General features: G+C 36.4%; 2 protein-coding genes across 4 annotated transcripts in view; both read right to left on the minus strand.

Moving 5' to 3' along the window:
* Positions 1 to 8407, minus strand: part of LOC117987718 (small ribosomal subunit protein mS23-like) — a 35386-nt gene extending 26979 nt beyond the window's left edge. Inside the window, exons 1-4 of one of the 3 annotated variants that reach the window (XM_069502610.1) lie at positions 8220 to 8407; positions 4116 to 4304; positions 3532 to 3732; positions 2813 to 3168 (exon numbers count right to left, since the gene is read on the minus strand). In XM_069502610.1, the coding sequence (XP_069358711.1) occupies positions 3000 to 3168; positions 3532 to 3732; positions 4116 to 4304; positions 8220 to 8263 (603 nt within the window). In that variant the 5' untranslated portion in view covers positions 8264 to 8407 and the 3' untranslated portion in view covers positions 2813 to 2999. Of the gene's footprint in view, positions 1 to 46; positions 387 to 1551; positions 1717 to 2812; positions 3169 to 3531; positions 3733 to 4115; positions 4305 to 8219 lie in introns of those variants that run through there. The other 2 variants (XM_069502611.1, XM_034974759.2) reach the window with 2 other exon arrangements.
* On the minus strand, positions 7140 to 8209 carry LOC117987717 (uncharacterized). Its single transcript, XM_034974758.2, has 3 exons — positions 7717 to 8209; positions 7416 to 7616; positions 7140 to 7310 (listed from the first exon to the last, which is right to left on the minus strand). The coding sequence occupies exons 1-3, from the start codon at positions 7977 to 7979 to the stop codon at positions 7145 to 7147; spliced, it is 630 nt and encodes a 209-aa protein (XP_034830649.1). The 5' UTR covers positions 7980 to 8209; the 3' UTR covers positions 7140 to 7144.
* Positions 8408 to 10197: the final 1790 nt, after the last annotated feature.

Genomic DNA, 10197 nt, shown 5'->3' on the forward strand with positions numbered 1-10197 from the left:
TGGGATACCTAAGTAGAGCACCTAAAATGAATGGATAAAAACGCGATTGACGTTAAAATCAATATAATAAATCTACTTAACACTATAGTTACAAACATAAATTCAATCTATTGCATATATTAACCTATTCTTTAAATATGTTTTTAAGGTCAGCTTCCGCAAGTACTTTAGCTGTGACTGAATCTGGATTCTTCGGGGTCATTTTGGTAGCTTCTGTAGTTTGTCGCGCGCTTCCTACCGCTTCAACGGACTTCTGAAGTGAGTCTTCTTCGGCGACCCCTTCAGACTGTAGTTGCTGGTACTTTTCTATGAGCTTCCTAGTTTGGGTCTCTCCAGTCAAGCTGAGCATGTTGACACTCAACCCGTGACCTCTTGAGTGGAATTTTCTGTAAATAAACATTGTTGTGAGACTTTAGGCATCTTTAATCAAACTCTGCGAGTTCGAATCCTAATTTATATGTAAAGAAAATACTTTCCTATTTTCTTAGTCATTCAGGACTGTCATTTGTCAGCGAGTTGTATTATTAATCTGTGTTTTGAAGGGACGAGGATTTTGACAAGATGGGAGGTTAGAATTTTGGATAACGTGAAAAGATTAAATAATAAAAAGAATCAAAATTTATTAATAAGGATAACAGCTTAACTAATTAAAGTATAAACTTTAATGTCGTTTCTTGTATTTCAGGTGTGTGTTATTGTGATGTTAAGTATAAGTGTGTAGAAAACTATAAAAAGTAATAAAATAAATCTTGTATTTCAGAGCAACACATTATCGTTTTAATAAGCTGATCCAAATTACTTTACAAGAAACGACATTAAAGTTTATACTTTAATTAGTTAAGCTGTTATCCTTATTAATAAATTTTGATTCTTTTTATTATTTAATCTTTTCACGTTATCCAAAATTCTAACCTCCCATCTTGTCAAAATCCTCGTCCCTTCAAAACACAGATTAATAATACAACTCGCTGACAAATGACAGTCCTGAATGACTAAGAAAATAGGAAAGTATTTTCTTTACATATATTTTAAAAATGGAGTCATATTATTATCTAAGTACTGAGCTTGAAGTTAGGAAATTAAAAAAAATTTACTAAGTTTGTGAATTCAATATAATTCATTTAAAAAATTGTTTTTAGGACAATCGTCCTTACCATCCTGAAAGATGACGATTTAGAAGTGCGACATACGAGTATTTAGATGTTTCTTACTCTATTAGTATGTTGCCTATGCATTAAAAATATAATGGACATGTAGACTAAAAAATTAACACAACCTAAAGTGATGAAACTGCAACTTGAACTAGGTGCCTAGGTACTTTTCAGTTACATGCATTTAGTCTTACCTCTTATGTGAAACCACACATGATGACATGACGTCACAAATAGATTGAGACGCATTTGAAATAAAAAACAAACTTATTCCGAGAGAATTTCATCGCAGAACGATTGCACCGCGTGTAGATCACGGTTTAAAACTAGTGTCTGAAACGTGTTTTGTTCAGTTGCGTTGCGCCGCGTGTTCTGGGTCATACTTAGTTAATTAACTTACGCTCTTATAACATCTTCTTTGTAAAGAATTGGTTTGATGGTCTGGTTTTCCGGCTTGGGTCGCGCATACTTGGGCTCCACAGTCGGCGGGAACGCTTTGTACACGTCGAACCACAATGGTCTGTCATCTGGCTTAATTGCTCCACGTAGAATCAAGCCTTCCGCTCTAGAAACAAAAGGATATGAAAACTAACGACTTTCTTATACAACGAGGTACTTAACCTCTACTTTAGTAATTTGTCTGGTGGGACATTTTGGTCGTGGCTAGTTACCACCCCACCACCGCTTAGCGGTTTAGCGTTCCGGTATGATGCCGTGTATAAACCTATGAGGGGTACGGATTTACCCCTACCATACCTACCCCTTCCATCTCGGACTGCATCAGCACCAGGTGAGATCGCAGTCAAGGGCAAACTTATACCTAATAATCGTCATAAAAATATATTATAGAAGTCAGTTAGTTCATGTCTCTTCCAAAGTAGGCATGGTCTGTAAGTTACAGGTACCACAGGTGACGTGGCGCTAAAATACTGTGTCTGTGTCGTGGCACTTACTGCAATATTATGGTCTCTTTACAAGAGTGGTAGAGACGTGTCTCTACCACTCTTGTAGTACGTAGTTGAGTAGAGGCGAGTCATTTTGATAACAACTTAAGCCCAGTTTTCTGTTATGATGTACCTACTGCATATTTACCTTTTTTAGGGTTCCGTACCTCAAAAGGAAAAAACGGAACCCTTATAGGATTACTTTGTTGTCTGTCTGTCAAGAAACCTACAGGGTACTTCCCGTTGACCTAGAAGCATGAAATTTGGCAGGAAGGTGGGTCTTATAGCTGGCATGAGGGGAAAAATCTGAAAACCGTGAATTTGTGGTTACACCACACACAAAAAAAAATTATTTGTGGTCATAAACTAATAATTAGTATTTTCGATTTTCGAAGTAAGATAACTATATCAAGTATCATATGAAAGGTCTTCACCTGTGCATTCTAAAACTGATTTTTATTTATTTTAATGCATCATAGTTTTTGAGTTATCATGCAAAATGTCGAAAAAATACGACTGAATTACGGAACCCTCGTTGCGCGAGCCTGACTCGCACTTGGCCGCTTTTTTTTGATGACGGAGATAACCTAAGTTATCCGATCTCTTCGGGGAGAGATCGGGTTATGTGGGATTTCTACCCACCAATCGCTCTGTCTTGCAGAAGTTGGAAATATTTGTACACATGCAATAAGCAAACTTCTACAAGAAATTCCGGAAGTTACTTGACAGTGGACATTGCTTTAAAATCGTGATAAAATAAAAATCACTACTGCGTAAGTTAAATAGTTTATTTTTATATAATATATTGATACAAAATACCAAACGACATATTAAACGCGCATTTTGGCGTGAGGCAAGTGTCAACATTTGGAATATGAAAAAAAAGAATTATGGACTAAGAAAATTATTCAAAGTTATTCTCCATAGCTTGAAACAGAGATTTCTGAAGGTTCTCCCGTTCACTGCGCTTCGTGTCAGAGATCAATTTCTGCTTCAACTTCTTAATGTCCTCGTCTAGTTCGGCTCCCAACTTCTCTGTTTCGTCTTTCTGTACGGCATCTAATTCCTCGCACCTGCAATATGGTCTTGGATTGTAGTAATAAAATGACGTGATTTTTTTTGTATAGCGGTAGTTTATGGGGCTAGAATTAATTATTTAAGAGAAAAATTAAAAATCATTATTTTTATTCATTTTTAAAATAATTAATTATTAACGTCACGCCGCGCTGTATGGAAAGCTATTAATGACGTCACATTGCGTGAACGAGAATTTTTTTCAATTTTTTAGCATAAAAAAATATTTTCCCCCAGAAATTACTCTATTTTTATGTTAAAAAATTGTAAAATTTGACATTTTTCATTCGGATTGTGACGTCATTATTCATCTTCCTAGGTACAGCGTGACGTTCATGGTAAAAATAAATAAAGCTCCTTACTCCTTTTTAAATGTGGCATAAACTTCTTTGAAAGATTTCAGATGGTCGTTGTTCGAAGCGACAGTCTGCTGCATGCATTTCATCACGAAGCCGGCAAAACGCTCCAACTTCTGCACGTTCTCTTTGAGCGCATCGTGATCGCCTTCGATTTCAGTGTTGACTTCCATTAAATCCTTCAGAAAATTATCATCTATTTGCTTCCTAAAATAACAAGAACTTATTTAAATGAAAATTGGGCATCTATCCCACACATAGAATACATTTATGTATCAAGTTCGCATAATGTAAATCATCATCATCAACCCATCACCGGCTCAATTCTCAGAATGAGAAGAGTTTGGCCATCCATAGTTCACCAAGTTCGCTGGCCAAGTGCGGATTGGCAGACTTCAAACACTTTTGAGCCAGCGGCGGTCTAGAACTGTGAATTTAGTACTGCGATTCATTAGTAAAAAGATTTCTACACACGTAAAAGTTGGTAGTTGGACCGCGACTCATAATCATTGATTAATGACCAAAACTGACTGTTGGCTTTGAGATCAGTTTTTGTCTTATTCTAGAAAATAAATTAGTAGGGTACTTACCGTAGGGTATAATGGCGGTTCATTACATTTAAAGTTCTTTGGCGTGATTCTCCGCAAGCGTCAATATCAACTTCATTAATCTTTTCCTTAGGAGTTGGCTTAATTTCGGAAAAATCATGATATTCTTTCCCTGTTTTAACTTGTCGTTTCACTTTTTTATTCTTTGGCGAATCATTCAAAAATTGCGAACTGTGTAAATCATGATCGATTAATTCAGGTTTGATAATGGTAGGTTTATTAGTGGATGACATTTTTAATCGCAGTAATTAAAACACCAAACGAAATAAGAACCAGGAAAAGTTGAAAACTTATATCTCTTTAACTATATTATAAATTATTGGAAAACATTAAAATTTTATTTTCCCGCGCTCTTTATTTTTCTTTTTTAAAAAGGCGTTCGTTCGTTCAAGAATCACAATTGACTTTTTTTTAATAAACTCGTTCAGTAATCAAAATCAACGTTTTTAATAAATCTCTACTCTATATATAAAAATGAATCGCTAAATGTGTTGCTGATCGCAAATCTCGAGAGCGGCTGAACCGATTTCGCTAATTCTTTTTTTATAATATTCCTTGAAGTACGAGGATGGTTCTTACAGAGAGAAAAATTTAAAAAAATTAAATTCTAAAGATATTACGTGAAGTTTATAACATCTTGGCCATTTGGAAAATCAGGGGGTAATTCCAAATAAGGGTGGTAAAATGGGGGATAAAAGTTTGTATGGGAAGGTTTTAATTATTGTTATTGTTAACTTAAAGTTTGGAAGGTAGTTTCTCTCTATAAAGGAGCTAAGGGATTAAATAGCACACCAGCCCTCGTGCCACGCCGCACCCCGCTTTCGTCTTCTGCATTAGTGTGAGTGCTATATCCGTACACAGAACAATACCTGCCCGAGCTCACACTCTCATCGTAGGTCAGACGCGCCTATTTAACTGCCGGGAACTATACCATTTAGGAATTGCATACAATGTGTTAGAAATATGTACTTCCTTTAACAAAATTATTTAACACATTTTCTAAATTGGCTTAGAATCTTGTACATTTCCTACAAATTGTATGCAATTTCTATATTTCATGGTCTTCCAGTAATGTTCACAAAATTAATGTGTCTGTCAGCTTGTTACCTATGCCTTCGCACATCACTAATTTGATAGTGTTAAACATTGTGCAGTTATTGTTGGGACTAGCGGGAAGATTTCTGACATAGCACAATCAATAAAAAATAAATAAATAAATAAAATCTTTTTATTAAAAGCATCTATGGCTCAATTTGTTAGTAGACAGATTTACTTAAAAACTAATGTTAGTAACTAATAATAAAATTGTGGGAAAAAGACAGTTTTTAATTTTAATTTTATTATTTACATTTACAAATGTGGCCTCACCAACACTTGAACAAAGTGTTCAAGCATTGGTGAGTCCATTTTGCTCGCAAACATGCTCAGGATGCAGTTGGTACTTGAGCGCAGCCTTGTCAGCAGTGATGATGACTTCTTCCGCATTACTGCAAAGAAGTCATCAGTCTGTTCATCTGCGAACATTCCAGACGCTGAACAGAACCGCGGCAAGCCCAACAACATCCTGAACCCATTGTTATACTGCACCCTTAAGGTGTCTATGGCCTTTTTCGAATAGTTGACCCACAGGCTACCCGAGTAGAAGTTTTGGCAGTAAGCCTTGAAGAGCGTTATTTTTGCCTCTTTACTACATCGGGTGAACCTGCGGGCCAGCATATTACACCTGACTGCCAGGGCCCTTCTCTCTCTCTCGATGTCGACATGATCTTTAAGGTCCTCCGTAACATAGTGACCCAGGTATTTAAATTGTTGCACACGTGTGAGTGTAGCGCCGTTCAGCATAATTTTTGGCTCATATGTCACCTGCTTACGAGGAGCCTTAAAGATCATGTACTGACTTTTGGTCACGTTGTACATCAGACCATGTCTAGTAGCATATTCCTGGCAGGTTAGAAGTAACTCCCTGATTGAACCAGCCGTGGGACCCAACAACACCATGTCATCGGCATAGCTTAGGTTGTTCACGCTAATGCCGTCTATCCAACAACCAACTGGCTTGCTGCTGAGCTCCACGATTAGCTCGTTCACATACAGATTGAAGAGCTTCGGCGAGGTCAACCCCCCCTGCCTCACCCCGCACTCCAACCTGTATGAATCCGAGAGCTCCCTCCCCCACCTGACATTATTTACCTGATTTGCATACCAGAACTGCATAACATTAAGCAACTCCTGTTGCACCCCTGCTTCCTCCATCTTTCTCCAAAGTATATTATAAGAAACTAAATCAAAAGCTTTGGAGAGATCGAGGAAACAGGCGTACACAGGTGTCTTTCTCCTTGTATAATATTGTACAGTCTCTTTTAAGGCTAATATTGCAGTCTCAGTCGATAATCCAGGTCGAAAGCCGAACTGAGCATCGTGAAAATCGAGTGTTTCGCTCAGCTTTCTATCAAACAGACTGTCCAGAACCTTAGCTATAATAGTCGCAAGTGATATGGGCCTATAATTGGACTTATCAGAAAGATCTCCAGTTTTATTTTTTGCGATAGGGACCACTATAGTTCTCATCATGTCACCCGGTAGATACGTGTGACTCACGCAGAGTGAATAGAACATTGCTAGTACCCTGGGTAAGTGAAAACCTGCGTACTTCAAATGTTCGATGCTCAGGCTGTCGTGCCCAGGCGACTTTCCTCGGGTCATTTTTTGAATAGCCTCTGATACTTCCTTGGTAGAAAAACGCAGTAATTCCTTGTCACGATTTATCTATCTGTCTTGTCACAATGTACAATAACTGGCACTTGAGACATATTCCAGGCCGTAGCTAGTTCTTTATAAAACTGTGTTGGCTCTCTCTCACATTATTATAAACTTATAATTATTTCTATTAGATTTTTCAAGGTTTTGTAAAAGACTTAAACAAAGAAACATTCAAATTTTAATTATATTTAAGAAATTTTACAAAAGTGAATTATGTACCTATTTACTAGAAAATTAAAACACAAATGCAATTAAAAATTATACTGCATGTCTTTCATAAAGTATTTTTGTAATTTTTTCCATTCACTGCGCTTTGTTTCCGATATTAATTTCAGTTTTAACTTGGAAACATCCTCTTCTAATTCTCCTCCCAACTTGTCCACTTGAGCTCTTTGCTCTATGTACATATCTTCATATCTGCAATTAAATGAAAATTAAATTAATTCTAAAAAAATTAAAGAATATTTTAGATATAATAGTATTTAACCTAATAGATTTTTTAATATTAATATATATGTATACCTTTTTTTATATGTAGCATGAAGTTCTTTGAACAATTTTAGTTTTTGCTTGTATGCAATGGAGGATTGTTTCATAGATTTTAATAATGCCTCAGAAAGGTGTCCTAATTTCTGTACATTTTCCTTTAAAACATCATAATCAGCTTGAAAATTTTCAACAGTGTCGGAAAACTTCTCTAACATTTTTTCATTAACTTGCTTCCTGCAATTTAATAATTTTATTAATACTAGGTACATAATATTATTAATCTGTTTCATTTGAAACAAAGTCAGAGATCTTTATTAAGTAAATAAGTACTTGCCTGGCATCAAGCTGCGGATTCATTACATTCAATGTCTTCTGTCGTAATTGCCCACATGCTTCAATACTTTCATTTATTTTCGTTTTCTTCACAACAGTTGGATTTGTATTAGATAAGTTAGATTCTTCTATGCTAACTGTGTCAGCTTGTTGCCCGTTTTCTGGTTTTCTCTTCAGTGAACCATTTATAAACTCCGAGTCAGTAAGAAAATTATCACGTTTTTTTGTTAACAACTTAGGAGCAGATTTTTTTACTGGTGGCATTTTTACCACAAACTAGGCGGCGACAAACTAAGAAGAAGATTCCGGGTAGGTACCAATTTGGTTTACTACGTATAAAATCTGCAGTGTCTACTGTCTGTTCCGAGTTCTCCCGCGTAAAAAAATTAAAGGGGTTTTCACTTTTCAAATTCATTTTCAGAAGAAATAATCATTTTTTAAATATAGAATAATCGAGTAGAAAACGCAGGCTAGGTGAATATATTTTTATTCCTAGATACATACCGAGTGAATATGGTGCCGATCCTTTCTAATCTACTCGTTGCCATTGTATTAAATAGTATGTGGAAATATTGTAATTTTAGGCACTTTTCAATTCAATTCCCAATTATTGGCTTTATGGTTTTATTAATTAGTTTTCCTTGACAAAATTATATTCAGAGGTTATTTTTTTGACACTTTATTGTTTTGATAATTATTACCACAGAGTACATTATATATACTGGTATAGAGTCGTCAGCTAATCTTTCGTAGTGGCGCCATCTGTTTCTAATTGCAGTAACTATTGTATGTAATTTATTTTTAATTTTTTCCGGCCTTGGATACTAGTTTTTTAAGGTCAACTATACGTATAACAGGTATAACACATGTGCAGGTTTGATTCATATATTATTTTTATAGGTAGTGACTTCAAAGAAAATACGAATCAAAAATTATAATCCCGCTTAGGTACACGTCGCAATATGGCAGAAATTCAGTCTTATTCTTAGTTCGGCCGCATTATTTATTATTTTATACATTGAAAGAAGTACTTTCAGTACTAAAAGTTGAGGTAATAAAACAAAACCCGTAATTTATTATTTAAAACTAAATTTTTCTTTTTTTCTTTACACATAATTTTTGTACTGCATTCTCTATAGGTATTAGGTTATGTTGAATTTAGCATGAATTTATAAGTGAATATCCCAGCAGTACACTTGAATGGATGGATCACGGATGCAGTAACACTGCGTAAACAAAAATGTGGCACAAACATGGATGTCAAGGTTACTATACAAGGTTGCTATAGTACCCTTATTATAAATGCGAAAGTGTGTTTGTTTGTTGGTTTGTCCTCCAATCAAGTCGCAACGTGCAACGGATTGACGTGATTTTTTGCATGGGTATACTATAGACTATACATATAGTCTATGGGTATATGTATAGATATAGACCTAGAGAGTGAAATAGGCTACTTTTTATCCCGGAAAATCAAAGAATTCCCTCAGTGTTTTTAAAAACCTAATTCCACGCGGATGAAGTCGCGGGCTTCAGCTAGTAGCATAGGAGTAATAGTGTCCTGTGGCTAGTAGCACCTAGTAGTAAATAAAACTTTTTGAGTCGTAGAGATCTTCTTCTTCTTCTTAATTTGCTTTATGGGAAGTCGTAGAGATACCAGACTACAGTGCGACAAGGCTCTCTTGCCACTTGATTGACATTGACAGGGGGGCGCTATTGGAGAACAAAGGCTTAGAATATTCAAACAAGAACAAAGGGGACACTTGACGGCACCGTTAGTTCCGATTTCGCCACGCGCCAAGAGAGCCTTGTCGCACCGTAATTTATTTTTTGATAAAACGCCATCTAGTTCTAATTGCACAAACTAAAATTATGGAGACTTTTTATATTAAACAACATTAGTTCTATCTGTTAAGACCCTGATTATTACTGATTACATTATATAGTTATATAGGTACTCTTTGGTTAAGAACTTTCCTCTATGATGACTCTATGGTTTCAAGTGGAGGAGGAAGGGAACTAAAATAAAAATATCATGGTACAAATATCAGAAGTGGGCTCTACACTCGCGGCGCGAACGGCCGCGAAAGCCCGCGACAACTGCGAATCAGGACTGTATATGTTGTTCACGTTCGCGCTTCGCGCTTTTCCCCGATCAGTGTCGGTTTTTTGGTCCGAAACAAAGGGTTTGCGGCGCGCGAACGTGAACTCACGCAGAAATCACGTCGTCGTCGTCGATAGTCACGAACAAGACTGTGAAGATTTGCGATGCGAGTGTGGAGGGACACAGTTCACGCGTGGATCGCGGCATACATTCACGGCGCGACTTCACGTGCGAGTGTAGAGCCGGCTAGAGATGTGCTAGTCTGCCCGCGAAATTCAAATTTAATTTGGATTTTCGCAATTTGTAAACTAATACGGCAAAATAGGCTTATGGCATTAAAATTGAGCCCCTAGCAGTATCATCTTCACAGGCTTATAATAT

This window comes from Maniola hyperantus, chromosome 13 (genome assembly GCF_902806685.2).
Source record: "Maniola hyperantus chromosome 13, iAphHyp1.2, whole genome shotgun sequence".
Lineage (NCBI taxonomy): Eukaryota > Metazoa > Arthropoda > Insecta > Lepidoptera > Nymphalidae > Maniola > Maniola hyperantus.

Coding starts and splice junctions, on each gene's coding strand:
- LOC117987717 (XM_034974758.2), bottom strand. CDS start 7,979: ATGCCACCAGTAAAAAAATCTGCTCCTAAGTTGTTAACAAAAAAACGT. Junction 7,617..7,716: donor AATCCGCAGCTTGATGCCAG/GCAAGTACTTAT, acceptor ATTAAATTGCAG/GAAGCAAGTTAATGAAAAAA. Junction 7,311..7,415: donor CATGCTACATATAAAAAAAG/GTATACATATAT, acceptor ATTTAATTGCAG/ATATGAAGATATGTACATAG.